The sequence below is a fragment of the Oryza sativa genome, chromosome 7 (assembly GCF_034140825.1).
Source record: "Oryza sativa Japonica Group chromosome 7, ASM3414082v1".
NCBI lineage: Eukaryota > Viridiplantae > Streptophyta > Magnoliopsida > Poales > Poaceae > Oryza > Oryza sativa.
This window is the reverse complement of record NC_089041.1, coordinates 17,677,477-17,701,643: the sequence shown is the minus strand read 5'-3', so window position 1 is coordinate 17,701,643 and position 24,167 is coordinate 17,677,477. Positions and strand designations below refer to the sequence as shown.

Genomic DNA, 24,167 nt, shown 5'->3' with positions numbered 1-24,167 from the left:
GTGTTCCAGATCTTTTAATATTTTTTATTTTTATTTTAAATTCTAATTATTTGTAAGTTGTATTTCTACTTGATCTTTGATTATTATTATTTTCATTTTTGATTTTTTTTGAATTTTAATTAATCTCATGTTGTGTTTTAGATGGATTGTTCTTTCTATATATATTTTTTTTCCTAATTTTAACTATTCTAAATTATGTTCCTACTAAAAAATTTATTTTTTTATTTTTCTTCAATTAATGTGAGATTTTATAGCCTCCATAATGAATGTGGTGCCATGGTTCTTTACAGATAAATAGATTGATTGATTGATTGAATAATATAGATAGATTGAATAATGGGAGCATAACCGGTGAAAACGAGCTAAGTATTGGAAACTCATGAAAATCATGTCTAAAAGTTTTTTAAATTCATGAAAAAATTACTAGAAATATGTGTAAATATGAAATACATTCTCACAAAATCTTTTGTTCAAACTCAACTTCGTTTGGAAGTAAAAAAAAAGATAAATTTTAGGTGAATAGTAACACGACACTATTTACTCGAAATTTATCTTTTTTTCTCTCAAACGAAGTTGATTTTAAATTTGAGATTTGATGAGAATGTTTTCATATCTATAACTATCTCTAGTAATGTTTTTATGAATTTACAAAACTTTAGGTATGATTTTCACGAGTTTCTAACATTTAGCTTGTTTTCACCGGATATGTCCTCACATGAAAAGCTCAATTTTTATGATGTACGTGTTCAGATTTATAGTTAGGATTATTTTTTTATGGGATATAGGGAGTAGCGCGGTGTGCTAATAAAGGGGGCCGTAAATTCGCTTATTCACAAATTAGACTCCTTTTGCAGTTTTGCCAAATAGAGGGGGGTGGACTGCAAATTAATTGTGTATAAGCAAGTCAACCGAGAGAAATTAAAGAAAGCAACAACCAGCAGGAACACAGCTTGCTCCGGCCGGCCACTCCCCTCCACGGAGAACTTTCCCCGAGCATTAAAGAATTTTCGCGGGGCGAGGAGCCGACGCGATCGAATGGAAATTGCAGAAGAGCCGCTCCTGCTCGCCGCGTTGCGCAACGCCGGCCGCGCCGTTCTGATCCTGCGGTTCCAGGTGTGCCTGAAATTTTTTCTTTTTTTAATTTTTTTTTCTCTGAAATCTTTGATCTTTGCTGCTGCATCGTCTCCCCTCTCTTTTCTTGGTTCCAATCCGTTTCTCTCCTCCTGCAGATTCGACTGCGTCGCGCAAGTTTGTTTCTTGGCGCGGTTTGCAGGTGGAGCTGGGTTTCAAGATTTCGAAAGGTGTCCCCCCAAACTCTCTCCTTGTTTATGTACCTATACCTAGCTTTTTGTTGCTATGGATTGGCCAAATAAATTTGGTTGAGAAATTGAGGATTATATCTCGGATGGTAGTGCATTTGTTGCATACTAGTAGCATCTTGCAATGTGGCTGTGGCTCTGCACTTGCTGTCCTGCTTTGATGTGTTAATGCTCATGTAGCTTGTTTAATTTATTGCATCAATTTTAATAGTTCCTTCAGAAAAAGAATTGCTAGTTGTCACATGTTAATCAATAATTGATGAACATCAACAGAAAGGCTAGAAGCTACTGCATGTCTGTTTTCTAATGCAAGAATGATTCTTTTTGCGGGGAAATAATGCATGAATTATTGACTCTCTGTAGAGAAAGTCTCAAGTGAGTTTTGATGGAGACAATTCTAGCTGGTTACACCAAGGATGTTGTCAGGTCACTTGGTGAGTTAGCTGCTAACGAGATCGCCAAAGTGCTCTGCGTCAAAAATGAAATCAACAAGCTTAAGAGGAAGCTTGAGACCATGTCGGCTATCATCAGGGATGCTGAGCAGACAGTTGTGCAGTATGAAACCACAAGGGATTGGTTGAAGCAGTTGAGAGGAATAGCTTATGAGGCAGAAAACATAATTGACCGCTGCAGGATTGAACAAGAGAGGCTCCAAATGTTCCAACCACAGGTTATATTTCTCAAATCTTCATCAATTTTGTTTTAACCCCGGGAACATATTTCTCCAAATTGTTATTTTCCTTTCTGCTTTTGTTGATAATTATTTTTAGCTTATTTAGATTTGTAATTTCATTGAAGACCATTTCCAATGCTTGTCCAAAAAAAAAAATGCTTGCATACAATGTATTTGAATATTGTGAGCTTTGAGCCTTTGAGGGCTCACTGTTGTCTAAGGATACTCAAATATGCCAACATAATGTGTATAGCCTCAACTTTTAGATGGGGTTGGAGGCAACGGGCATTATTCAGCTTGTCTCGGTCCTTCTAGGAATGCTCCAATCAATCACCACAAATGTATGATGGACTTTTGGACACATTTCAGACTCAGTCCAGTTTCTTATTGCAGATATATAGGAAACTAGTGTGTTATTTCTGCTGAAATTTTAACAGATATTAGTATCAGTATTCAGTACACTCTTTTTTTTTAGTTTCTATAAATCTATGAATGGTTATTAAGACATGTAAGACCACGAACTGTGTACTGAATATACATGTGTCTAGCAAAAACAACCATTCACTCTATCGTAACCAACATTCTCTACAACTAATACTTAATAACACTCCAATAGTTCCTGTGGTAGCGAACTAATATTTAATCAAAGGCAATTTGGGCTGCATATCCTAAATATACCTTAACATATATGTGTACTGCTAACATCTGCTTCTGTGGCCACATGTTGTTGATAGTTTGGATGACAGAAAGATTATTTGAAATATTACCAGACCTTAGCTGGTAGTTCAGGTTTGCTATTTTTATTTGATTCGTCTTTTTTTTTTGGTAGAACTACTGTGTTTTTTCTTTAAGGGATAAAACTACTGTTTTTGGTCCTTTAAAATGATAAAATCATTAGCATTAAGACTACATAAAAAAGAAAGTATGAAATCACTTCTTAATCAGTATGACATCTACCAGTCCTAGTCAGTAGAACTGGTAGTGCTCTTTTCCTTTTTCCTGTCAAGAGGCCAAGATCACTGGAATTGGCATATGAACCGCGAGTAAAGATAGTACCTTATCTTAATTTGCATTGCATAAATTTATATGTTATTCACCAGGAAATAGCCTAATGTGCTTATCTTGCTGATTCCAGTCTCAAGGAGAAAATTCTGTAGTACATTTTTCATATTATCTTCATATTTTGCACTATCTAGTTATTCAAACATGAATTAAATTTACAATCTCTGTGCAGGAGTGCAATCCTTCATCGCTTTTTAAGTGCTGCAGAGATGTCGCTGTTGACTACATTATAGCAAATGATATACATGAACTAAATCAGGAACTGGAGAGCATTAGATCAGAGAGTACACTGCTCCATCTGAATCCAGTGGCAGAAGATCAAATCAGATTAGATCTTGATGTTGCTCCACATCTTGAGCCTGATATCGTAGGCAGAGAGGTTGAGAATGACTCCGATAATCTCATACAGCTGCTAACCAGAGACTATAATACTACTTGTCCTTTGTTTGCTATCATAGGAACTATTGGAGTAGGCAAGACTACCCTTGCTCGTAAAGTATACCATAAGGCAGCAGCCATGTTTGAGACCAGGCTATGGGTACACGTCTCCAAAGATTTGCGGCACTTAACAATGTGGTCTGATGGGATGTTCAGTAAAGCAGAAATTGCAGAACAACAAGCACTGTTGCTATCATATTTACAAGATAAGAGGTTCCTGCTGGTCATTGATGATGTATGGGGAGAGAATGTTTGGGATGGGCGGCTAGAGATACAAGCCCAACATGGCGCCCCTGGCAGTAGAGTCCTTGTGACAACCCGGGATGAGCGTGTTGCTAGGAGGATGGGGGCTATCCATCTTCACCGTGTGAAGATGCTGAATGAGGATGATGGTTGGTGGTTGCTTCGTACAAGGGCCTTTCTTGATGAGGGTGCTGGCAACATGCAGGACATGGGAAGACGAATCGTGCAAAAGTGCAATGGCCTTCCAATGGCAATAAGGAGGATTGGATGCCATCTACGGGATGTGGATCATAAGGAGGATGAATGGGGAAGAGTCTACTCGAGCGATTTCTGTGGCATTTCTGCAAGGATACGGAGCACTATTAACATGAGCTACCTGGAACTGCCATATTACCTTAAGAGGTGTTTTCTGTACTGTGCGTTGTACCCAGAGGGATCTGTTATCGAGCGGCAGTGCATCACCCAGCAGTGGATCGCGGAGGGATTCATTGTGACCCAGACAAACTCAACACAGAGGCACTCTGCAACAGTTGAAGAAGAAGCTGAAAGATGTTATGATGAATTGTTAGGAAGAGGCCTTCTTCTCCCAGAGAATGAAGCTTGCGATGTGGTGGGATCAAAGATGCCTCATCTTTTCAGATCATTTGCACTCCTTCAGTCACAAGATGAAAACTTTACTGGCAACCCTCAAGATATAGGTGATGTTTTCAAACCATGCCGTTTGTCTGTTACAAATGGAGGTGTAGAATCCATTAGAAATGGTCTTAAAAAGCTCAGGAACTTGAGGACACTTCTCCTATCTGGGGGTACGCTAAATGATAGGGCCTTGAGTGATATTTTCCTAAAGTTCACACACTTAAGAGTTCTAGACCTTGGAAATACACAGATCGACTGTGTTACTGCGAGTTTGGGACGGATGGCACACCTTAGATATCTTAGTTTTGCCAACACTCAAATTAGAGAAATTCCTGGTAGTATTGAGAATCTGAGGATGTTGCGCTTCTTAATCCTCAGGAACTGCATTCGTCTTAATTCTCTCCCAGAATCTGTTGGCCGGCTAAAAAACTTGAGAAGCCTTGACATGTCAGGTGCTGGACTAAATATTGTTTCATTTAAATTCTCCCAGATGAGAGAACTCAACTGCCTACAAGGTTTCCTTGTAAGCCCAAGTGGTACACAAAATAAATGTGGCTGGCCTTTTCAGGAGCTGAGTTCCTTATCTAAGCTGACAAGCCTCCAGATGTTACGGATAGAGAGGGAATTAAATGCGGAAGGTGCAAAACAATCGGCATTGCGAGAAAAGCGTCACCTCAAAGAGCTTGAGTTATGCTGCAGCATTGATGAGCAAACAACACAGATAGGTAGAGCCGAGAATATTAAAGATGTTTTTGAAGAACTGGCGCCAGCACCTTCTGTTGTGTCTATCAAGATGGCAAATTATTATGGACATGAATTTCCATCTTGGCTATCCTTTCCCGGTCTATCAGAGTTGCAGAGGCTAACCATTGATGGTTGTTCACATTGCTCGCAGCTGCCATCTCTGGGCCAGATGAGTAATCTAAAATACCTTGCAATAATCGATTCTAATTTGTCAGCTACCATTGGCCCTGAACTTCGCGGAAAACCAGATAATGGAGTGGCATTTCCCAAGCTGGAACAGTTGCTCATCAGCGAGATGAGCAACTTGAAGTCATGGTCAGGTATCGAAGAAGGAGATATGCCTTCACTAGTGGATTTCAGGCTTGAAAGATGCCCCAAGCTGGATTCACTTCCTCGCTGGCTTGAGCATTGTACTGCACTGAGAAGCTTGCGCATAGATCATGCTGACAGCCTCAAAACAATTGAGAATCTGCCTTCACTTAGAGAACTTGAAGTTCACAGGAACAAAAAACTGAAGAGGATCTTAAATCTCGAAAGTCTTGAAGATTTGAAAGTTGTGCATTGCTTGGTTTTGAAAGTGGTACATGGTGTCCCTTCATTACGCGCTGTGCATTCAGATGACAGAAATTCAACTGAGTTGCCACAATGGTTGCAGCCACAACAGCCATTCGTTCTCAAGAGATTGGATATAATTGGGACTGAAGAGCTACTAGATAAATGCTCCTCTGCCAGTAGCACATATTGGTCCGCCATTCAACATGCCGATCATGTCTTTGCCTATCTGCCAGACGATACTTTCTACTTCTCTTACACCAAAAGTAACAGCAACTTCCATAGAAGCGCAAGGTCCCTTGCACGATCTTTATACAGTTCACAGAGCTTCGTTATGCCTTCTATTACGCCGAGCAATGATGTTATTGTACCAGAAGAAAATATAAGGAGAAACAAGCGAATAGAAATAGGCCGATCCAGGAGTCAGTCATGGGTGAGGACTGAACTTTTCGCAGTTCTTCTGTTTGTTGCTGCCCACTTGTTTTTCTTGTCAACCACGCATGCTTCTTCACATTGAATTCAGTCAGTTCAGGCAGAGTAAATATTGATGATTATTCCATGACCTTCTGATGTACCATTTTGTTGGCAAAAAATTCATCTTGTACCTGTGTTTGTTCTTGTAGCCTATTTGAAAAATAGTTTCAACTAGTCCATATTCCTTTCTTTTCAATATTTTCTAAGCTCCAATTTGTTCTGCACCCATTAGGTTGGACTGTGTAATATGTACTTTTGTCAATGGTTACACCACTAGAAAAATATTTGTGTGCCTCTACCTCATTTTTAGAGCAAATAAAATAAGATCATATACTTTGTTTGAACAAGTGCATCTTTGTATTGTAAAGCAATATATTTTTGCTATGTGGAGCTAAGAGATTGATTAATGTACTTTTTCTTTGACTCCATATTTTGTGATGAAAATAATAGCTCAAGTTTTTGTACCTTCATTGTTTCTGTTCTCATGGTCCCAGGCTCTACTGTATGGTAACTTCTGAAACTTGCACTGATTGTCACAATTTACTTACAGCTTTCAAATATTAATGTTTTGCTTGAATTGGCACGGTTTATAAAAATCTAAGCTAATGTATTGGTGAAAAAGAATTCCACCATATGGAAATGGTTTAAAATATGACTGTAAAATCTTATGTTTTGTCACTACACCTTTATCCTATTTGACACATTAATTGTTGTATTATTGAGTTATCTGTGAGCTAAAATTTACAGAGTTTTACTTGAGGTGTGTGAGCAACTTGAAAAAGAATGTTACAGAAAACTCCATGAAGAGTTTTAGTTTTGCTCATGTATTTTGCTTACTATGATAAAGCCTTATAGGTAATAGAGAGAATATCTGTTGACAGGCAGCAAGCTAAATACTGAAGATTTATCTATTAAAACTACGCATATGGACGTCATATAAAATCTGAAAACCACTGTGACGATGACGGGTAATAATATCCAGTGTCATACAATATTTGGTCACGATTATCGACGGAATCGAATTCAACATTGAAGAATATATAACAGAAAGTACACAGGACAAAAGATGACAACTTAATTGCAAGGCTCTCCATGGTTTTGTTTTATTTTTAGGGAGAATGGCTAATTTATTCCCCCCTAAGTTTTGCACCATAGTCAATTTGACTCTTAATGCTCTATTTTGTCCAAATATGTGAGACCAAATTCATCCCTGAGCTAAACTTGGGAGGAACAAATTGTTTATTCACCCTTATTTTTGTATACAAATATACAACAAATCAATTTCTGTGCCCTAAACAAAACAAATCAATTTCTGTAGGCATCACAACCCCCTATGATCTCTTTGAAAAAGGGCAAGTCAAACACTACAAACTATATATGAAAGAGCACTATAACCTAAACTGTGCATACAACAATACAATACAAGTATACAACTAATCAAACCAACTGCGAGAGGCTGGCAGAATCTGTTTTTCTTGGCTCATTTAAGAATGACAATAAGATATTGCACCCTTTTATTAACAAATCTCACATCACAACTTCAATATTTGAGGCAACATTTCTCTTGATTTTTGTTGTTGAAGGCACTGTTTTCATTGTTTCCTTCCACCAAGCAAGCATGAATCAATTGCAGCACACCCCCAACTGTAGGAGATACATGATTATGCCCACTATTATGAAGTTCATTGTAACTATCTGTCTCTTGGGCCAGCTGTCTCATTTTCCCAATTATGGTAGAAAAAAAAACTCTGTTTCTTCACTGGTCTCATCTCTCCAATTTTGGTAGGAGAAAACCATCAGTCCAGAAATACAAGCAGAAGCAAAAACACTGTCGCGAAGAAGATGAAAAGGGTCTGAACCAGCCAGATCTCCCTAGTTGACCTGTTGTGTAGATAATACGAAAGAAATTGCATAACAACCATAACCATGATAAGGTACGGAACAAGGTAACTCCTTACGACCCACCTCAGTGTGGATATTCGGTTCATAGGTACTCTAGACACACCAATTTGAGAGCTTATCTCAACAGAGTGATCAGGAATGCTCAAGCCTCCGACTGCAGTTCCATGTCCTAACACAACAGGTGGTTTGTTTATTTCTCCAATTCTTTGATCGACATGGAAATCACCAGAGCTCTTTGTGTAAGTGAAGAATGGTGATTCATCAAGTAAGTTAGCATAAACTTTGTCAATTTGACGAATGATTTCCCAGTCTTCACCATTGGGAAGTAATCTATCAAGCAATTCTGATACGCCGACTATATTGAATGTCTGAAGCACTGGTGCATGTATTGACAACCAATCTGGTAATTTCCTCAGTTCTTTATCTGTGATGCAGACATGACTTAGATAGTGAACACCACTGACATCATCCAATCTAGGGCATCTGCGGATTGTTAACACTTCGAGTAATGGAAGGTTTGAGACTATCTTGAGCTCATTGCAGGCTTGGACATTCAATTCTTTTAGCACAGGTAAGTCCTGAATGACCTCAAGGCTATCAGCATGTCGTATTTGCACACTTCTTAGGACTCTGGAGTACTTGAGGCCTTCTGGGAGACACTTCAACTTGGGACAACTTTCGAGACAAAATTTCACAAGGGAGGGCATATCACCAGATGCAAATCCTATCCATGATACTAGCTTTGGCATATCTTTGAGGTGCAACTGCTCCAACTTGGGAAATGCCTGTGTGACACCTGTGGACTCTTGCTCCACTGTAAGCAACTTAGAGCATCCAGTTATGGTAAGGAACTTCAGTTGATTTAGCTTGGACAGGTCAGGCATATGCTCACAGAATTTGCAATCACTAAGAACAAGCCGCTGGAGATTTGTGAGGCAAGGAAGCCAATTGGGAAAGTGTCTTGCATAATAGCTCACTATTTTGAGAGATTTCAGACACTGTGGAGGAGAAAGTGAATCAAATATCTGTTTCAGCGTCCTAGAATCATCCTCTCGTGCTTCAGCCAGTCTATCATCATTGCTACAACATATTTCAAGGTCCTTAAGTTGAGATTTCATCTCTAGCATTGCTTCTTTCACCCTTGAAAAGTCTGATACTTTTTCCATCTTCAGTATCTGCAGGCTTCTCAATGCATTCAAATCTTTTAGGTTTTCAAGAGGCCACCCACTCGGATCATCCTCAGGTATGGGTGTTCGATTTACTGTGAAACCGTGCAGCGTAGAGAGCTGCTTCAGATTTACCAAACTTGGCAGGACTTGATGCAAACTAGTCCCTCGAAGATCGAGAGTTTGTAATCTATGCAAGTTGCCAATTCCCTTCGGAAGGGTGTGTAGCCAATTGCAGTACCGGAGACCCAAGAATTGTAGATTTCTGAGATAACTAATGGACTCTGGAAGTTCTGTAATTCGGGTTAATGAAAGATTTAGGAGCCTAAGGTGAACAAGAAATTCCAGTGTCCTTGGGATGTACCTAATTTCAGTACCACCAAGGTCCAGCACATGCAAATATTTGAGCCCCTTAAATAGCTTGTCTAACCCTTGATTTCTCAATGGGTTCTTGTAGAGAATAACTGTCTTCAAGCTGGTCACAGTTTCTTCGAGGTTAGTTGTTGTACTGGTGCCGCTAATCCACACATGTCTCAGTCCTTCACTAGAAGTTCCATTGGTGCCAGGTTTCACTTCACCAGAGCAAATTTTATCTTTAACAAAGAACTGCAAAAAGGATCTAATTTGATCATGCATTGTGCACCTAGTTATATCGCGATTTCCAGTCTCCAGCTGCAGAAAATTTCTTGATATCAACTCCTCATAATACTCCTCTGCGATCTTTTCAGCACTACAGTCATCTTGTCGATCAATCAAACCTTCTGAAATCCACAGTTGAGTAACAAACTGCTGCCTGATGGTAGAGCCTTCAGGAAAGAGTGATAAATAAAGAAGACATTGTTTCAGATGAGACGGCAAATCATGGTAGCCCAAATATATGGCCCCAGTTAAGCCTTGAACATCACCCCGAAGGTCATCAAAAGACCATCCTTCAAACTCATAAACTCTCTGCCAGGATTCTTGGGTTTGCTCCTTTCTTCTTAGAACAGCGCCGATAATCTTAACAGCCATTGGAATCTTCTTACACTTTTGGATAATCATTATCCCTATATTCCTTAAAGTGTTTCCATGAAGGTTCTCATCAAGGCATGCATTACAGCAAAGCAGGGACCAACAGTTCTGAAAACTCAATTCCTTTACCTGGTGGATGTAAGAAGCATTTAGTTTTGTTGCAACATTCTCATCTCGAGTAGTGATCAAAATTCTACTTCCATGACCACAAACATGCCAATGAGCTTCTAGGGAATTTTCTTCAATTTGATGACCCCGCACATCATCAAGCACCAGCAAGAATCTCTTTCCTTTAAGCATGGAAGCCAGCATTAACTCAAGCTGCGTCCTGTTTTTTGCTTCTTTAGGATTTCCGCCAGCAGCAGTTACAATTGCAGACAACAATCCAATATCATCAAAGTCATTGAAAACACTAACCCACACGATCATACCAAAAGCATTTCTTGTGCGATGATCATCATGTATCTTCCATGCCAGTGTAGTTTTGCCTGTTCCACTACCACCAACTATGGCAACAAGTGTCTTCGCACTTTTCCTGTCTGTCAATATATCAATCAATTTGTTTGCTTCATTTTCAATGTCACCCACAATGTAATCATCAGGTATCACTTCCAAAGAGATTTCAGACCTTTCATTCAGGATCTCCTGATCGATTGGTAGAAGACCTAATTCAGAGCCCTTCTGTAAAATGCCATCCATTTTCATATTCAGACTGTTGATACTGGTTTTTAAAGTCTTGTATCGCATCCCATAAAGGTTTGGTGGTATCGTAAACCAGTGGAGAAACTGTTGATAGTAAGATTGCATTTATAGTTAGTGCGATCGAAAGGGTAAAATGTTTAAAGAAATCAAAAGAAAACATGGAGATGCTAATATTTCATCTGTTCATTCTTGGAAATGTTACAGTTGAGGGCTTGAGCACAGGAGGTTATCATCAGGAAGTATAATATCAAATTAGCTGAGAACGAGCACAAGTAGGCTGAATTTTCATGGCACCACATTTGCATCATACTTAAAAAACCCATTGCCATGAATTGTTTGACAAGGCTTTATGCACTTAAAATATTGTTCTTGCAACAATGGCTAAACTTTTGATTTGCACTTGCGTGATATTAGAAGTAACGAATTACTCCCCAAAGAATTGCATGTGTGAAGTAAGTCAATCAAGGCGTATGTTGAAGCCAGAACTGAGACTGCATGATACATTTCCAAGATTTTCATAGAAATGTTAAGAAATTTCCAATGTGTTTCAGGATCTAAAAGTAGTAACTGGAAATGGCTCTATCGGTAGAGGTATAAACTAGAAGGCGGCAGCGCACATGTATTCGTTTGAGCAAAGCATTTCAAATTCCCAAATTCATTTGAGAGTAGCATTTTTCAAACTCACAATTCATCAAGGGGATCGAAAGATTAGAAGAAGGCCATACCGATCTCCGTCCCTCCTCCTGCTGCCTCCTGGGCCTGGCGGCGGCGTCCGCGGCGCGGCGGAAGTCGTCGCGGGCGTCCCCGAGCTCGTACAGCGCGTCGAGAATCTCCCGCAGCCACGCCCTGGCGCCGGCGTCGCGGGCCTCCCTCGCCTCGGCCCCCGCCGCGGCCGCCCCCACGGCGTCGAGCCTCCGCGCGAGCCCCCGCAGCTCGTCCGCCGCCGCGTGGGCGTGGCCGCCGACCTCCGCGGCGAGCGCCTCCGCCGAGCGCGCGGCGGGCGGCAGCGCCGCCGTGGCGATCATGGCGGCGGCGGTGGCGTGGCTTCCAACGCCGGCTAGTCGATCGGAGGAAACGAGAGCTTGTTGGCGTCCACGTCGTTTTAATTTAAAGTCAACCGCAGCGAAGATTGGGTCGTGGCTGTCGTCAGCTTACGCAAGCAAGCAGAGACTGTTTCCTGATTTATTTTATTTTTTTGGTCGGAGTAACCGATAAATGGCTGTCCGTCCTTTTGGCTGTTTAATCGAGGTCTTCTCACTCAAACAGTCTGTGTTGGAGAATTGTTTCTAAACCTAATGATTTAGGCTCCGTTCCACGTGTGGTGTTTTGGAGATTGATTTTTGTTCATCATATGTGCCCCAAATCTAAAATTCATTTTCCATCATTTTATTTGTCAAATACTTCATTTATTCAACTCTGTTCAGAATCTTAATAAAATCATTTTTTATGTTAATATGAGTCCAAGTGATAAGTAAAACCATTCTAAGCATGGCTAAGCAATATAGTAAACTAGTGACAATATAACTCATATTCCAAGTAGTAATAGTAATAGAATATGATTCCTAAGGTTAGGAATGAGGGATATGGATATATGTGGGGTTAAGGCGATAATGCAAATAATAGGAGTTTGTCTAACAAATTTAACAAAATTTTAATTTATTAATGTACAATCGACATGCAAGATTTGCCAACATTTTTAATAACCTCCAAAACATAGGTTCAAAGTGATCAAAGAAAGAGGGAGGTAGGACTTGCCTTGCAACTGAAAAATGTCAGCACCTAAATCACTTCTTCACTGTTTAAGCAATTATCTATACAAAGTACATGTTATGCAATTAAACGAGAAACCTCATTAGCACATAATTGATTAAGTATTATTTATTATAAATTTTAAAATAGATTTATTTGTTTTTAAAAGAACTTCTATATAGAAACTTTTTTAAAAAAAATGCACCATTTAACAACTTAAAAGGTGTGCTAATGGAAAACAAGAAAGTTAAAGTTTGGAGTTAAGAAAAAAAAAAGGGGGCCTAGTCTCCTCTATTCTCAAAACCAAATATTTCAACAATGCTTCCTTTTGGAAAGCTCCTTTTAATGTTTCCCAGTCAACTCTCTGGTCTTCCATTTCTAAAATCCGAAAATACCTTTTCACTTCATGTATTGGGCAAATTTCTAAAGGTTAGGTTTCTATTTAGAATCAACCCTAGTGTTCTATTTGAGAAATTATTCATGATCCTTAAATCCGACTAATATTCCTAATCATTTACCTTCGATGGCTTGTGGGGTCAAAACAAAAATTATGACTTTGATAAAATTTCTCAAGTCTTTGCTAAGGAGGCTACAAATTCTATATCCCATGTAAGAGTAATTCATCAGGATACAGAAGATAAGCTTTGTTGGATTCACACTTCTTCTGCTGAGTGTAATACTAAAAGTGCTTACAAAGAAGTTTTCAAGTCTTTCCATTATAATCATCATCCTATTCCTTCCTTAGTTATCAATCTTATTAAATCTGCTTGGAAAAATAAGACAATTTCTCCTATAGTTAAAATTCTTCTTTGGACACTTTTCAGAAACGCTTTACCTACTGCTGTTACTCTTCATTCTAGAATCAAGGACATTGAACCTACTTGTTCCACATGCGGTCAACAACAAAACGAAACTCATATCTTTTTGCACTGTTGCTTTAGTAGACTAGTTTGGTTTATCTTTGATTTTCAACATAAAACGGATGCTCTTAGCTTGATGACATCTATGTATGATATTATTCTTACCTCCTAGCTACTATGTCCACAGATAATGCCCTTCAAAAAATTGCTATTATGCTTTGGCAAATTTGAAAAGCTATGAATGATCATAATTTTAAAGCAAAAAATTGGGAGCCTTTTCAGGTTTGTAATGCAACCATCTCCATGGTGCAAAGTTATAATAGTGTTCATCAAACACAACATGATTCTTCGGAGGTAACACAAACTGAACAACATTCTCCTTATGTTAACTTGATTATCCCTTCAGGTACTGTACTCTTTGTTATGTTGATGCTTCTTGGAAAATTAATATATCAGATTTTGGCATTTTTATACATGATCCTGGTTCACACGCAGTAACCTTAATAAAAGCACGTTCGAAGAGCTTTACTTCTCCTCTTGTTGATCTTGCAGCATTTGTTTCAGGTTACAAAATTTTGCTTGGCTTTACAGTTACAGCATACATTTTTCCTGTCAGACAATAAAACTTTAGTCTCAACCTTACAGCAGCAAGATTTCATTGCTCAACCAAGACAATTGGTCTTTGAGATCATTACTCTTTGAATTGCATGCTTTATCTGCAGGTAAACAAATCGCAATCAGATGGATTCCAAGGGAGGCCAATAAACATGCTGACATAAAGCAAGAACCTCTTCTCCTAATAACTTTCTTGTCATAATAGTTTTCTTGTCATGCTTTGCCTGCTATTTTGCAAGTTGCCCAACCTTAGGCAACCTTTGTAATCTCCTTGTGGAGAAGTTAACATCATTCATGTACTGTGCTTTTAAGCATTTCCTTCAATAAAGTTCATGAGTTCTAAAAGAACAAATGGTACGCTTAATAACTAAAGATTGAGAGAAGACTATTTGCAGCATTCCACTGTCTTGATAATAACAAAGTTCGTACTTTCTGGCTGAAAATTTACCAAAAGATAGGATGCCCCTCTTTTTTATCTCATGGTTTGCATACAAATCTTACTCTCCTTAATAGCTTACTGTACAACTAATTACTTAATCAATTGTGTGTATAAAGGACATTTTCTGATAACAAATATATGTAATCCTATATCAATTTTCACCTATATTCCTTCCATTTTGCTAATTCCTATATCAATTTTCACCTATATTCCTTCCCTTTTGTTAATTCCTACCCCCTTCATCCTAAACTATAGTTTGCTATTATTTTAGGATGGATGGAGTCATTTACATCCGTGCGACCATGGCCTTGTTTGGCTCCTCCAAGCTATTAAATATCCCTCCGGAATCTTGCTATTTAGAAGTATTAAACGTAGATTACTCACAAAACCCATTCCATAACCCCTAGCCTATTTTGCGAGACGAATCTAACGAGGTATATTAATCCATGATTAGCGGATGATCACTGTAGCAAATCATGGATTAATATATCTCGTTAGATTCATCTCGCACAATAGCCTAGGGGTTATGGAATGGGTTTTATCAGTAATTTACGTTTAATACTCATAAATAAATAAATAGCCCTCCGATCCAAACAGGCCCCATATCATCTACTAGGATCTTTGTTTCTGAGGTTGAAACTGCATCAGATTTCACATCATTGCTCTGCCAACAATTCCTATTTCCTTCCATCACCATTTCAAGGTTTTGAAAACAGACTTGAACAGGCTGGAAGATGAACTGATGCCAATAATAATCGGCTCAGATTATATTGCCTGCATACTTATTTATTATTTTTTTCCTAATTTCATAGCATAATGCCCTGTTCTACCATAATCATGTTCGTGGAATCATTTTGCCAGATTCATCCTTCTCAAATATCCTTGCAATCCACTCATCCCAGACCGTCCTTCGCAGTCCACTGTCGGGCAATACCGGAGAGGCCTCATCAGCCTCAGGAGTCAGATTTTCACTGAATGTACCATATGCTGATGGCACATTAACATCTGCGACCCCTAGAGCAACGGCACGCCTCAATGCCGCCTTCTGCTCCTCATCATGATCCCTCTCGATGGCGATTTCATCGTCCATTCTTTGCGTCTCAGGTGGCTTCATGGTTCTCTCGTTCTCCAGCATCAACTGAAATGACAAGACTGTTAGTCTACACATCATTTGTGCTCTGTAAAGAAAGCTCATGACAGAACCTACAGTTGACGAAAAACTAAATATTTTTTTGTGTCGATGATTAAGAGAGCTGATACTAAAACAAGGCGCCAGAGATGAATACTAACGTTATCTATCTATTATATACTAAAAGTCCATTAAACTTTCTACAAACGCTCTCAAGCCGCCACGTGAAACTCCTACAAACGCTCTTAAGTCGTCATGTGGCATTTTAATAAATTTGAGGAATATCTAATAATTCTTAAAAAGGAAAACTTTAAATACGGTGGAGCCACTTTAAATCCGTATCATTTACAACTTTAAATACGGTGGACCCACTTTAAATCCGTATCATTTACGTGCACCAGTACACGTACTTACGCCATACATCCTTCCATCCTCTCATACTATATTATATAGAAAATACATAATTCATCATTAGATTATTTACCACAAAATTTATAATTCAAGACCCAAAGTAACTATATTTAGTAAGTAAAAGAAATAAAACACATTTATAGGGAAAAGCATTGATATTTTAACGATCTATTTAACAACACATATATTTTAACAGAACAATATGCAATAATAAAAAGTTTTAATTAAAAAATAGATATTTAATAAGTACATTACTTTGGGTCACTATTATGTTTGTAAATATAGATAACTTAAGTTGGTGAAACCATTTGATCTATCTCAAAGGAAACAAAACTCCTCTCCTTCTAATGTCGTACGTACATGTGCATGTCTCCCGAAAGAAAGATCAGGATAAGTATATCTAATCCATCTTTATTGATCCATGTGTATATATAAATAACAAATTACGTTAATATGAATCAATTACAAGGAGGGCTAGCTTGATGGTACATTATTAACAATAATATATTTTTATATTTGTTAAAAAAAAGTCCCAAAACATTCAATTTAAAAATAAAAAGCACCTTATTTTTAATTTGAACTTTTAGACATGTTTTCTAAACATACTAAGGCTGTATATAAATAACAAATTACGTTATTATGAATCAATTAAAAGGAGGGTTAGCTTGATGGTACATTATAAACAATAATATTTTTTAAATATTTGTTAAAAAAAAGTCCCAAAACATTCAATTCAAAAATAAAAAGCACCTTATTTTTAATTTGTACTTTCAGACATGTTTTCTAGACAAACTAAGGCTGTGTGGAGATGAGGTTGGGTACTCACCTCCCACGCATGCAAAACGGAGTGACGCATTTTCTTATGATTAATTAAGTGTTTACTATTATTTTTTTGAAAAATAGATTAATATGATTTTTTAAAGCAACTTTTGTATAGAAAAGTTTTGCAAAACAACATAACGTTTAGCAGTTTGAAAGCGTGCATGTGGAAAACAAAGGGAAAGTGAGTTGGGAAAGTTGGGGAAATAACTCAGCCTAAGTCTACCTCCTTTTTAAATGGTGAAGAAGAAAATAATAATTACTTATACATATGAATTAAATATTACATAGTATAAAGACAACAAATACCTAATAAAAGTTATTTAAGCAAAGATGACAAATAAATTTATGAAGAAAACGTACTTCTGAAGCTTGGCTATATGGTTGATTTTCAGTCCTTATAAGTTTTTCAAATACATACTTATAACATACATGCATGCCTACCATCATAAAAGTCCATTAAACTTACTATAAACACTCTCAAGCCGTTACATGGGACTTCTAAAAACACTCCTACAAAGCCACGTGGTACTTAAAAAACCAGCGGGCCCACTATTTAAATTCATTGAATCTATTATGATTAAATAAGTTTTAACCTCCCCCTCAGTTAAGTTACGTATGTGCCCCCTCCTCCCAATATGAATGTCCACCGACTCTTCCCTCCCATCTCATATTTTCTAACTAATCTCTCTTATTTTTCAACTAACAACTAAATATATAAAAAAAGTAATAATTAGATAGTTATTAATGCTTATAACTCTAAATTAAGTAATATATTCAATTTCTAATTTGTTTGATGAACCATTGTTTTATATAATCAAATACATTATTATCTTCTACCATATAGTAGTATTGTAGATCGGAGTATAAAAAACCGGGCTAGGCATCCCCGGATCGAGTCCAAGACGTCGAAGCTCCTCAGCTTCAACGCCACCTCCTGAAATCGACCTCAGTGATCGATCATTCAAGAAATAGATTACACAATAATCCTCATGTTAGTAGTTCCAAATTTGATTTCTGGGGTTGGGTAGTGACAGGGTGATCAATCAGCCGTGTTGTGTCGGAATTTCAGATATATGTGTAGTTGCAATTTTTTGTGGTTTAATTATTAGTATTTGTTTTTACTGTAAGGTGATTTTGTATCTCCAAATTGTTTTCACAGATTAGTATTTATATTAGTATTATTATTATCATCGAATAAACGAGACAGGACTGACTCATTTATTACTTAAATATAATATAATATAAAGGTAACAGATTAGAAAATTATAAAAGCAATTAATGCCGATGAAAACAATTTATAAAGAAATCATGGCAGATATTCTCCGGTTAATATTTCGCTTTTATAAGTGTCTCAAACCTACCATACAACGCATGCCCGCAAAATATCATATATTTAGTTTAAATATATACTAAAAGTCCATTAAACTTCCTCAAAACGCTCTCAAGCCACCACTTGGCGCTCTAATAAATTAGAGAAAATCATAGAAAAACTGAGGAAAAAACAAAACATCTATCCATCGATTTTCACTTAAATCGGTGGGTCCAATATTATAAACCGTTAGATTAGATCTCTTAAAACAAACCGATGACCCACCAACCTCCTCCTCCCTTACATATCTCACTATTCCTTCCGTTCAGTATGAACGTACGTAGAGATAAAAAAAAAAGGATGAACGTACGTACGTATTTTACCTTCTTTTTTTTCTTTTCCCATGTATATAGATCAATCCGGCTAATCACTCATCCGATCTCTAATACGTAGTTCGTATTTACGTGTTGCGTGTCAAAAAAGATTACGTTCGGCCGACAAACCCTATCATTGGATTATTATATTAAAAAGGCTAATTCAAAAGTTGTATTCCTGGCAATTAAACCAACAATTTTAAGACCCGTATATGTTGTGAAAAAGACTAACATGTTGACTTAGATTATTGCTCTTTTTTACACCATCCAATTACTCATAAAAGTATACAAAACAAAATTTACCGTGTAGATTATTAAGTATAGAACTTTATAAATATGCATGGCCAAAATAACAACAATGAAAAACCATGTATATTTTGAAAACAGACATGCGGACCTATACTTTGCTTTTGTGTGCCATCCAAAGAGCCTCAATCATATAATAAAAGTCTAATAAATTAGAGAAAATCCTAGAAAGTCTAAGAAAAACACAAAACATCTATCGGATTTAACAAATTATTTAAATCACTTTACAAACAAGCATAACTCGATTAGCTTTACCGCATTTTAAAACAAAGTTTACATAATTATATTATTTACCATTAAATTAATAATTTATTATGTATATTTACTATATTTCAACTTGTGAAAGGAAATTATATTTTAGATAGTATTTTTATTCTTTTCATGTAATCCAATGCAAACAGATATGAAAATTATGGAAAATAGATGACAATATAAATTATATCACTATATATCGGTTATCAGTTCACAAATCTTGGTACTTTGCATGGCATTGGAGATTTGACAAATCATGAAAAAAATAATGATATAGATTATATCATCGTTTAAATATGCTTATATATAGGGTCCATACTATTGATCCGTATATACCGGGATAACCTAATGTATCAATCATATTTACCACTACCATTGTTCTACATTTTAGAGACTATATTAATCCTCTAAATAATAATAAAATAATAGACAAACTACAAGTCATGTTTTCTCTCTTTGCTTTCTATTAAGTACGCATGGTATATGGGAACTTCATACTAAGATTGGTTTATTAGGGGAAATCATACTAAACTTATATATGAGAATGCATGCAGTAGAACATACTTGATAAAAAGAATTGATCCAACAAAAGTGCAATTTAGCCCATGGCACTTAAATATTTATAAACGCTTTACACATACTAATTAAATTTATATGATTGTGCTATTCTTTCAAATCAATTTTATTTTTCAAAGAAAATAAGAAAACGTATGAAAAAAAAGAGAAGAGAATAGAAGCAAATTAATAGAAGTTTTTTTAATTAGATGAAACATTCCTATTAACCATATTTTTTAATAGAAAATATATTCACTTAATATATCCAAAAATTCATAAATACATATATGGTATAAAAGCAATTTTGTTACTTAAAGCATAGAAACATAAAAAAGATAAGATATGCTAAATATTAAAAAGTAAATACACATAGTGCAAATCATAGTTTTATAAGAACCAGCTCCATTATTATGACACCATATTTTCTCATAGTTTCAAAACGGCGTAGTTCCAATTAATTTTAATTTAGAATTTAAACTTCCAAGGATAAATATAAGAAAATAATAACCAACATTCAACGCAATCCCAAACAAATTAGTGACAAAAACACGTTTACAATAGTGTCAAAGAAAAATTTTAAGAAAAGTCACCCACACATAAAACATTCTTAACACAATTTAAAACAACATCTCATAAGATGCCCGCGCATGTGCGCGGGCTATATTCCTAGTTTGTTTCTAATACTTTTAAGCTCCATCGTCTGTGAAATAAATAATGACGATCCATAGGTTGCAGTATGGATATAAGAGAACTAGAATTAGTTACCATTTTTCTACACGCCAGAAACAATTATCTGTTTGTCATGGTAGAATACTCAAGAAGAGAACAACAAATTCAGACTTACATCTAGTCCCCTTTGAGCTTCTCTTTCGATCCAGATAATAGCATGATCAGAAATCATGTTGCAAGATAGCACAATGTGCTCAAATCTGCCATCCACCGGAACAGCTGTTCTTACAACAGGGGGATATCTTCCACATCTGCAGCTACCAGCAAGCGTTCAATGGAATATTTATTCTAAACTTGAGGTATCAAAATTAGAAAAAGTAAAAACTGAAAGAATATTTTCCCTGAGCATTTAGTTGTGTATTGCAGTTAGTATATTATATTGTTATTATGAAGATGAATATAAGCATATACTGAATATATTTGCATAGTTATTCTTGTGTTAACAGATAATAAAATTACTTGTATGGTTAGAACTGACTGGAAGTCGTACCTGAATGGTTTCCTTTCAACAATGTGATAAAGGCGGCCTGGTGCATAGAGACGTCTTGGATCTCTCAACATCGCACTTTCAGGTATACACGTGTCTATAAGGCACCTTCCACATAAAAGGCATGGCAAGCTGTATACAAAGGACTACATCAGGTACCCTGAAAAGATAGACTAAGAAGATCATAAATCTCTACAAATACGAGTTCAAGTGTTCACTACACATAAGAAAAAGTTCCATTACCAGACAAGTGACTTGAATACATCCTCCAAAGGAGTGTCTGTGCGAGGCAGAAAATCATCCTGTTCTAATAAAATATGAATCAGAAAACAGATTTCAGTTGAACTTGTTGATCAAACAAATTATGAAAGCAGGTGGGAATGGTAAAGTGTTTCCTACAGTTTTACTTCCGAAAGAAATTTACCTATGAAATTTCATGCACAATCACATGCAAATGAGGTACATAATTTACAATTGGAAAAGAGGTATATAAACACATGTTGGCAACATCTAATGATGGAATTAATTGTGATCTTTTCTTGCGTTGGTTTTTAGTACTGAGTGTGTTCCTGTCCTTTTAGGCCTATGTTTTTATGACTTTTTTGCCATGCGTTTTTATTTCTATGAATTGATGTAATAATTGGCTGTAGCTCATTGAGCAAAGGCTGGGATTCTATTCCATTATCTAAAAAAAATGATGGAATTAATCTCACCTGGAGAATAACTGAGTTAATGACATCTGCATAACGGACTGCCAAATTGAGTGACATGCACCTGGCAGGTGCCATGGCAAAGCACCGTACCCTCTTCCTCTCAACACCACCCAGCCGGTCTCTATTGTGCACAGCTACCAGCGCAAGCATCGCCACGACACCAGAACCAAGAGAATGGCCTGCGAAAGTGAGCGTGTAACCAGGATTCCTCTCCAGAAGGTCCCTTAGCACATCACACTCAGCATCAAACAACCACTCAGCAGCCTTGAGCAACCCATTGTGCACATAGCCGCCGTCGAACCTCCTCTGGCCGAGCGAATTGTCCAACAGCACGGCGTAGTCGCTCTCCTTCGCCATGTTCATCCCACGGACAGCGAGCACGACATCCGAATGGTGGTGATCAACATACAACAAGTATGTCGGGGCATGTCCACCAGTGTGCTCATATGTCTTCCGGTGCACCACCCACCGTGGCTCAATGCCATATCCCCCAGGAGGCGCCCACTGCGGGTGCTCAAGGTCATCCTCATACACCGTGAGAATCAATCGGCATAGCCGCGGCACCGGCTCAAACTCATTCGGCGAGGCAAGGCCCCAGGTCTCGCTGTCATAGCCTCCGGTGTGGAAGCAGTGCTGGCACGCCCACCGTGCGCACGCCAGGCAGTAGACGCACTCGACAACCGGCAAGCAGCATGCGATTGACATCACATTAGTGGAGCTTCAGAGTTCAGAGGTGAGACACTGAACAGTGGAAGGCCTGCAAAAAAACAAAATGTTGGGTTATTCAGGGAGGTTCCAAGAAGAGTTTAACCGGGTTCAGTATTCTAACAATTAATTGAGATTGCTGTTAAATTCGATCACAAAACAAATTGGAATTTGGGTGTTTCTACCGAGGAATTCCATGATAAGAATTGACGGCGGACTACCTACCTCAAAAACCAAGAAAGAGAGTACTGAAAAATATATCTGAAAACAAGAAACACTACACAGAAATTTCAGGGATAATAAAAGATCGAATTCCCGGCCCCCAAGAAATTCATCGATTAAGCTAGGGATCCATCCTCCAACCGCCGCAACCGCATAATCCAAAATCAAGAACCTCTCTACCAAAACACCACCGATTTTGCCGCAACTGCTCTACGCCTCTCTCTCTCTCTCTCTCTCTCTCTCTCTCTCAATAACCACCCACAAACTACCCAATCAAAAACTTCACTTCCAGGGCAAGAGATCGAAACAAGAACTCACAAAGCAAGGGAAGCCTCCACGGGGAAGAAAGAAGACTGAAGAGGGGAAGGCAAAGGTACGGCCTTTGTTAGTAGGACTACCTCGGAGCGGTGGGGAGGACGAAGGCATCGGAGACGACGACGAGTAGGTGAAGCCTCAGGGGAAGCGAAGCGAGAGAGAGGGAGGCCACGGTAGCTAGCAGCGTTTAGCTACTTTTCTTGGAGGTCAGGCAAGATTAAGGTGAGCTCAGGGAGGATGACCGGCCGGCGGCAACTACAGGTCAAGGTGGGGGAAAGAAAGAGGCAGACCAAAATAAAAAATCCAATTTTGGCATGGAAGAGAAGAGAAGAGAAGAGAAGAGAAGAGAAGAGAGGAGAAGTTGTTCAGAGTCCCACGTGTGCTGTGGACTGCGGTTGGTTGCTTTCTGTTTAGAAAAATGTTTTGCTCACCTTTTTCTTGTTTTTTTTTCCAAGTTTAGTACTAGTACTGATGATGGACTGGTGGAGTGGTTGTATGTATTGGGAGGGATGTAAATTGAGGAAATAAATACTATCATGAAAATGAAAATGGATGGTATCTATGATCTACAACAGCCTTGTTTATAGATGGTATTATAGTGAGTAGAGAAAATTTAAATTTTGATTTGTTGGGATTGGTTTTTCTTTTTTGAAACTACGGTCCGGGAGGCCTGTTAACAAAGTGAGAGTGAATCTATTGTTCGATGTGTAAAATCTAATCGTATGTCATTTGTCGTAACCTAAATAGGTACCTCGACAATGAATAATGAGATAAAACTAGAATAGCTTTATTTCGTACCTTATCCATATCTTAATGAATGGTTTACATTGTTTCATTTCTGAATATCTAAGTAGCTACCAAACACCATAAAAAGTTTTATTATCATATAATGGAATAATAATGGAAGAAGGATGTCATGATGGACAATTAAAAAAATTGTGTTGCCTATAATTTTGATGAACCATGTGTCCTTAGATTAGGAGTTTGGTACCACAATTTGCATCCCTTTTCATAGAGGACTAGTTCTTCGAAATTCTCAATGCGGATTGTTGATGAAGGATGGGCAAAATAAGGGGATTAAGTTGCACCACTTGCATCTGCATGCTTGAGGTTAACTGGGGAAGTGAGGCTCTCAATGAAGTAGAGGCTGAGTTTTTTTAGATAATGGATAGAAATCCGGCCTCTATTTTCCATAAATGGATATAAAACAGCCAAAGATTACACGAGTGCTGACATTCTAAATTTCATAACCG

At 37.6% G+C, this 24,167-nt stretch overlaps 3 protein-coding genes across 5 annotated transcripts; 1 reads left to right on the top strand and 2 right to left on the bottom strand.

Annotated features, from left to right (window-relative positions):
* Window positions 1–952: 952 nt before the first annotated feature.
* On the top strand, window positions 953–6,605 carry LOC4343236 (putative disease resistance protein RGA3). Its single transcript, XM_015792203.3, has 4 exons — window positions 953–1,113; window positions 1,230–1,301; window positions 1,683–1,989; window positions 3,227–6,605. The coding sequence occupies exons 3-4, from the start codon at window positions 1,705–1,707 to the stop codon at window positions 6,182–6,184; spliced, it is 3,243 nt and encodes a 1,080-aa protein (XP_015647689.1). The 5' UTR covers window positions 953–1,113; window positions 1,230–1,301; window positions 1,683–1,704; the 3' UTR covers window positions 6,185–6,605.
* A 763-nt stretch (window positions 6,606–7,368) lies between these two features.
* On the bottom strand, window positions 7,369–11,998 carry LOC4343235 (disease resistance protein RGA2). The gene is made up of 2 exons (XM_015792495.3): window positions 11,648–11,998; window positions 7,369–11,006 (listed from the first exon to the last, which is right to left on the bottom strand). The coding sequence occupies exons 1-2, from the start codon at window positions 11,945–11,947 to the stop codon at window positions 7,938–7,940; spliced, it is 3,369 nt and encodes a 1,122-aa protein (XP_015647981.1). The 5' UTR covers window positions 11,948–11,998; the 3' UTR covers window positions 7,369–7,937.
* A 3,246-nt stretch (window positions 11,999–15,244) lies between these two features.
* Window positions 15,245–23,230, bottom strand: LOC4343234 (uncharacterized). Of its 3 annotated transcripts, none has more exons than XM_015789132.3 (6): window positions 22,918–23,230; window positions 21,673–22,429; window positions 21,203–21,261; window positions 20,963–21,091; window positions 20,588–20,729; window positions 15,245–15,723 (listed from the first exon to the last, which is right to left on the bottom strand). In XM_015789132.3, the coding sequence occupies exons 2-6, from the start codon at window positions 22,375–22,377 to the stop codon at window positions 15,421–15,423; spliced, it is 1,338 nt and encodes a 445-aa protein (XP_015644618.1). In that variant the 5' UTR covers window positions 22,378–22,429; window positions 22,918–23,230; the 3' UTR covers window positions 15,245–15,420. The 3 variants fall into 3 exon arrangements, with proteins under 3 accessions (XP_015644618.1, XP_015644617.1, XP_015644619.1); XM_015789131.3 differs by having other exon boundaries at window positions 22,998–23,230; XM_015789133.3 differs by having other exon boundaries at window positions 20,588–20,723; window positions 22,998–23,230.
* Window positions 23,231–24,167: the final 937 nt, after the last annotated feature.

Bases quoted from the DNA above. Each gene is read 5' to 3' on its own strand.
- LOC4343236 (XM_015792203.3), top strand. From the start codon at position 1,705: ATGGAGACAATTCTAGCTGGTTACACCAAGGATGTTGTCAGGTCACTT. The intron at 1,990-3,226 runs GTTATATTTCTC...ATCTCTGTGCAG, and splicing joins TCCAAATGTTCCAACCACAG to GAGTGCAATCCTTCATCGCT.
- LOC4343235 (XM_015792495.3), bottom strand. From the start codon at position 11,947: ATGATCGCCACGGCGGCGCTGCCGCCCGCCGCGCGCTCGGCGGAGGCG. The intron at 11,007-11,647 runs GTATGGCCTTCT...TACTATCAACAG, and splicing joins AGGAGGAGGGACGGAGATCG to TTTCTCCACTGGTTTACGAT.
- LOC4343234 (XM_015789132.3), bottom strand. From the start codon at position 22,377: ATGTCAATCGCATGCTGCTTGCCGGTTGTCGAGTGCGTCTACTGCCTG. The intron at 21,092-21,202 runs GTAATGGAACTT...CTTTGTATACAG, and splicing joins GTATTCAAGTCACTTGTCTG to CTTGCCATGCCTTTTATGTG. The intron at 15,724-20,587 runs GTAAGTCTGAAT...TTGTCATTTCAG, and splicing joins AAGCTCAAAGGGGACTAGAT to TTGATGCTGGAGAACGAGAG.